At 39.9% G+C, this 6202-nt stretch overlaps 1 protein-coding gene across 1 annotated transcript; it reads right to left on the bottom strand.

Moving 5' to 3' along the window:
• Positions 1–1624: 1624 nt before the first annotated feature.
• LOC120174949 lies at positions 1625–3463 on the bottom strand. The gene is made up of 3 exons (XM_039181677.1): positions 3217–3463; positions 2686–2940; positions 1625–2475 (listed from the first exon to the last, which is right to left on the bottom strand). Exons 1-3 carry the CDS (start codon positions 3461–3463, stop codon positions 1625–1627), a joined length of 1353 nt encoding a protein of 450 aa, XP_039037608.1.
• Positions 3464–6202: the final 2739 nt, after the last annotated feature.

Here is a 6202-nt window from a genome sequence, read left to right as displayed (position 1 = left end):
AAAAGGTAGATGGTTTGCTGCGTATAAAGAATCTGAAGAAACTTTGGCTTTGGGAAAAAACCTAGGTTTCCAAATATCCAGCGAGGAGCTGTGGTGAAGGAATTAGCATTGTTAGAAATGAATTAAAGTTGGGTTGAATCGTGTTAGGGTTCGCTGGCAGTTAGTAGTTTTGTGATGATAATTCTTTATAGGTTTGTTAGACGCCTTTATGTGGGAGGAAAGTCTATTGTTTGCTGCTTGTTTTTGTAGTAATTTAGAGTTGTGATATTTTTGCGCATGAGTGTGAAGATGAGACTTTAGACGAGTCTGGCTTTTGTCAATTTTGGATGGATATCGCCTCTTAATTCAGGAATTAAGATTTGTCGGAAGCGCATGGAAATTCACATAAAATTCAGTATGCGAAGTTGAGGTGGGTCGATTTTGTGGGGATTAATGGTTCTTGTAACCATCGATGAAGTTGGTTTTGGATTGTTAGCTGCTTCGGAGTAAGCAAAGTTGAAGCAGGTGGTTTTATAGGGGATTAGTGGTTCATGTAGCCATTGTTGTAACTGGTTTTAAAGGGTTGATGTTGCTTTTCTTTTGAAGTCATAGCAGCGTGTAGGTGAAAGTTTGGTGATTCTTGGGGAATAATGTTAACATTTTTTATTGTTCGAATGCATATATGGTGTTGGAAGTTATAAATTTTTGGAGTTGTTATACACTCCATTCGAATGCCTCGTCTTTGATAAAAATTGGTTGCTAAATGAGCCTTTTTTCAAGGTGAATTGCATAACCCTTTTCAAGTTTCAAGATAAAGAAGTTGAGACAGATTCCCAAGTGGTGTTGATATGGTTAGTATCCCGTCTTTGAGTTCTTGGCATTGGTGAGATACTTTTGTTGGGTTTTTTAGACCGTCTCAATATTCCTAGGTTGAAAGGTGGGAAGTTATTGTTATTATGATGTGATAACGTTATGGTGATTGTTCTCGTTTTACTTGGTTACTGATGTTGTTTAGTGGTAGGCTTGGTTGTTTCGTGATGTCCATATGGACTAATGCGCTCTTGGTTATTGTGGTTGGTGCGGTAGGTTACAGTCTTCCTTCAGCTAGGTTGTAGGAACCTTGGGGAATTGGTGGGTAGTCGAGTTGTTTTCAAGGAGTCTGTGCAATCAGGTGATTGGGTTCTTGTGTCTTGAGGGGTTAGAGATCGTCGTTGTTTGCATTGTTTTGTTGCTACATTTTATTTATTGTTGTGTTTAATTCTAAGTCGGGAAGTGATTCTCTGGTAAGGTGGTTTGTAGAAGATCACACCTTGAGTATTAATGTAGGAACCCTCCTAGACGTGGTGTTGTAGTATTATTGTTAGATTCTCTTTAGTACTGTAAGGGTAAACAGATTGGCTGGTATTTGGTTTTGACTTCTCGTTGTAATGGTTTTGTTAACACCAGGTTGTTTTTGTTCCTTGTACCTAGTTTTGAGTACCCTTTTCCTCCATCTAGATTAGGGAGGTTTTTAATGAGACACTAACTTAAGTTTGGTAAATTATTAATAAATTTTATTTGTCGAGAAAAAAAACCCTTTTCAAGACAAATTTCAATAATGGTGGGATTTTTTTTGAATTGTAAGGAAGACTATTACAATGAAATACTAAGTGCGAAGGAAAGCATGACCATAGAGGTCACGGTGAAGAAGTGATTTAATCTCATGGGGCGGTTCAGTATAGGTCTGAGCTTGTTCATTTGAAATAACGGTAGATTTCGCAAGGAAGTCTGATGCAGCATTAACTTCACGGCGAATAAGAATGAATTCGATCGTCCATTGTTTTAATATGAGTTTTGCAATAGAGCGAACAATAGAAATTGGGCTGCATTTAGCCATTGCCGAAGACACGAGATTAAGAGCTTCAACGTTGTTTGTTTGGCATTGGAGATGTTCAATATTGTGGGATAGTGCCAATTTAAGTACTTCAAAAAACCCCCAAAGTTCGGCTTGGAATGGAGTTGAGATTCCAACCGATTTATTAAAACCAATGATCCAATCACCATTCATATTTCGAATGAGGCCACCCACCGATCCTTGGGAGGCGATTTTATATACCGCTCCATCTGTGTTAAGAGTGTACCAATATGTAGGCATGGGCTTCCATTGTATAAGTTCTGGACGAGCAGCACCAGAACCAGTTGGGGAAATGGACTTTTCTGCAATGATATACAGGGACCAATTTTTGCTTAGGGAGATGAGCTGGTCATTATGGATGAACAAGTCTGAAAATATGTAAGAATTCCTTCGCTTCCAGATCTGCCATGCTATAGAAGATAAAAGGATTTTCCATGGGATGTTTGTGCCAGCAAAAAGACTATTTGAGTCTAGGTTCATTGTGATCCAATCAGAGACGTTAGTGTTGAAGAAGTTCGGTAGGATTTGCTGCCGGATAATCAGTTGCCAAAGAGTTGCGGAGTGTTTGCAGTCACGTAGAACATGCAGTGTATTTTCATTAGCTAAGCCACATATATGAAATAAAAGATCATCTGTAAGTTTCCTTGCACAACGATTAATGTTTGTAAGCAAGCAGTCTTTATAAGAAAGCCATAGGAAATATTTTATGCGCTCCGGGATAGTCATGCGCCAAAGTGTAGTCCATTTGATATCTTTGGGGTCCCAAAGATCCTTGGTTAGAAGCTCATAGGCAGATTATACTATGAACTCACAATGTTTGCCCAGTGACCAGCAACAACGATCAGTACCAGCATTCAGATTAGGCGGTTGAACATTCAACAGATGTTGTATCATGGAGGGTTGGAGAAACTGTCGAAGCATATTCCAGTTCCAGTTGCCATTCGGCAGGGCAGCATCACGGACCATCATATTATCTTCAACAGTAATATGCTCTTGTTTCCATTCTGAAAGACACCCAAGTTTCGGCAACCAATTGTCGTGCCAAAATCTTGTTGTAGTTTCATCGCCTATAGACCAAGATAAGAAGCTGTAGAACATATTCCAGACTTTAGATAAGGAACTCCACAGATGAGAGCAGCTCGGTCGGAATATGGAGGAGGGATAATTAGAGAGCACCTTATATTTTTGCCTAAGAAGCCTTATTCAATAATTCTCTATATTCGAAACGATGGCATAACAAAGTTTCATGTGGAAGGCATCATTATGTTGTTGTAATCTCCGAACGCCGAGGCCCCCATTGTGTCTAGGTTGAGTTAAGGTGTCCCAACTAACGAGAGAAATACCTCGAGTTTGATTACTAGAGCTCCATATAAATTTTCGAACAAGCTTTTCAATGTCTTGACAGACATGAGAGGGGAAGCGACAAGTTTGCATGAAATAAGTAGGGATAACCATGAGCACTGAGTTAGCAAGAGTGATCCGTATCGTAAAAGATAGGGTTCTAACCGACCACCCATGAAGCTTTGATTTTATTTTGTCAATGATGAAGCTATAAAATTCACAGGTAGCACGCTTGTGCATCACCGGCATTCCGAGATAGACACCCAAGTTAGGAACTTGCTTGATGCCGAGATGAGAACATACTGCATTTGTTGTTTCTGCGCTTGTATTGGGCGAGAAGTACACATGAGATTTAAGCTAGTTGACTTTGTGGCCCGAGTAGTGACCAAATTCCTCCAGGATATTATTGATTAGATTGCTTGTGCTACAGTTGCTTTGGCATACAATACTAAGTCATCTGCAAAAAATAAATGAGTATGGGAACACCCCCATGAATTAGCTTAAAAGGTTTTCAATCGCCCTTCTCAGAAGCAAGGTGGATACGATGTCCAAGCCTTTCCATGGTAAGAACAAAAAGGTAAGGAAAGATTGGATCTCCTTGCCGAACTCCACATTGTGGTTTAAAATCATTGCTAAGGCCTCCGTTAAATTGAACCTGCATAGAAGAAGATGAAATACAATGCAAGATGAGTCGTGTAATTGCTGGTGGAAAGCATGCTTCATAAAGAGTGTCGGCTATAAAGTCCCAGCGCAGACGATCAAAAGTTTTTTCATGATCCATCTTAATCGCCATCCAACCATCCTTGTCCTTTTTTTTTGATTTCATGGAGTGAATGACCTCTTGATTAATAAATTTCTCCGAGATGCTACGTCCTTGAATGAAACTTGTTTGGTTAGGCGCAACAAGTCGAGACATAATTTGCTGGAGGTGTTTGACAATGATCTTAGTGACCAACTTGTATAATACCATACAAAGGCTGATAGGTCGAAAGTCCTTGAAGCTTGAAGGACTTGGGATTTTTGGGATGATGGCTAGAATTGTTTTGTTCAGAAGAGGATCAATGTTATTACCATTGAATATGTTTTGGACCGTCGAGCAAACCGACGTGCCAACAATGTCCCAATGTTGTTGATAGAACGTGCAATCCATATGCTCCTGGAGATTTGAGTGGAGCCATATCGAATAACGCCTCCTTGATTTCTATGGGATTTGGCAGAATGTCTAAATTTTGTATGAATTCAGGAGGTAGGGTGGAAAAAACCCCAAGATGGGATAGGTATCGTGTACCTCCTCACGAATCGAAAATAAATTCTGGTAGTATGAACTGGCTTCTTGCCGAAGAACATTTATGTCTGAGCACCAATCTCCGGTGGAAATTTGAAGAGCATAGATCCTATTAGTCCTCCTGTTTATAATAGCTTTTTTATGGAAGTAAGTTGTGTTCATGTCACCAAATGTTATCTAATACGAGCGAGATTTTGCTTCCATAAGAGCTCTTCCTGATCAAGGATTAATTCAAGGTCCGATTGAAGTTTAGTCTCAAGTCTCGAGAGATAAACACTATGTTTTTTTATCAAGATATCGTTGAATGCCCCTAAGTCGCCCCATAACAGTGCGTTTGCGATGAGAAAGTTGTCCAAAAGTGTAGTGATTCCATATTTTTGCAGTATTACTGAACTTGGAGATAGAATGAGTAATTGGGAGTGAAGGGTCCCAATTATCAAGTACAAGTTTACGAAAATGATTGTGGACGGTCCATCCGGCAAAGTAACAGAATTGACCTTGCTGTCGCTTATTGGGGTTTTTGCCAATAGATAATAAGAGAGGTCTATGGTCATACTTCATTCTAAGGAGATGGTAAACCAATGTGTCAGGATATGCGACCAACCATTTATCATTGCATAAACATCGATCGAGGCGAACTGCACAAGGACCTTATACCAAGTAAAGTCTGGTCCTTGATATCCAAGATCATGGAGACTTGAATAAAAAACAACTTTACTAAAGTCGTGGTCCGATGATGGGTTGTTAACACAACCTTTACGATCATTAGAGACAATGCGACATTGAAATCGCCTAAGACAACCTAAGGCTCGTTAATATGATTGGAGAGCAAGTAAAGGTACTTCCAAAGAGCTCTTCTTTTAGCAGGATTCGTACTAACATAAACAAAGGTAGCAAGAGCGGAACGATTGTTGGACTTACAGTAGATCCGAGTGGACAAATTGAAAATGACTGAATAGAACATCTACTTGAATGCGATCATACCAACAGATCCAAATACCTCAGAAAACCATCAGCTTCTACTTCTACTCTAAAAGAGTTCGAAATTTTGAGTTGAGCAATAGCTTTATCAGCCGCATGACTGCTTATACAGGTTTCAACAAAGCCTACAACATTCGTGAATGATCTCGCAAATATTTTCGAGCAACACGATTAAAATTTCGGTGGCCACAGCCTTGTGCATTCCACATAAATATGTTGAGATACATAAGTAAAGTAAAATATGAAGAGAGAAGGCAGAAGAGCCGACTATTCCATCATGGCCTCGGGGCCTTTGCTAGTTGCAGGAGGAACTAAAGCTTCAGTTGGGATGCGGGGATTGTCTCCATCTATTAGCTTCACAGCATGATGCTTGTTAGGGTCGAGATTCTCAGCCGAGCTTAATCGTGGCAAATTGGAGGAGGAAGCTCCATTAGCTGCTTTATGTGTTCCTTGTATGGGGTTTTTATTTAATGCATGTAGTTTACGGGGTTACCTCCAAGGTGAGTTTGCTTCTTGGGGGCGTAGGGGACAACTGGGGCTTTATTTGAATTTGTTGGAGCCTTATCCTTTGCTTTGTGTTTATCCAGAAGAATACTCTTTGGTTCAGTCAACGATCTAGTTTCGGGATTTGAAGGCGATGCTAATGATGGCACCGTGGATTCCACTTCAATCACTCTAGATTTTGATCAATTTTCTATATTATTAGGGACATCTTCAATAAT

The sequence above is a fragment of the Hibiscus syriacus genome, unplaced genomic scaffold, assembly GCF_006381635.1.
Source record: "Hibiscus syriacus cultivar Baekdansim isolate YM2019G1 unplaced genomic scaffold, ASM638163v2 tig00112131_pilon, whole genome shotgun sequence".
NCBI lineage: Eukaryota > Viridiplantae > Streptophyta > Magnoliopsida > Malvales > Malvaceae > Hibiscus > Hibiscus syriacus.
This window is presented reverse-complemented; position numbering and strand designations above follow the sequence as displayed.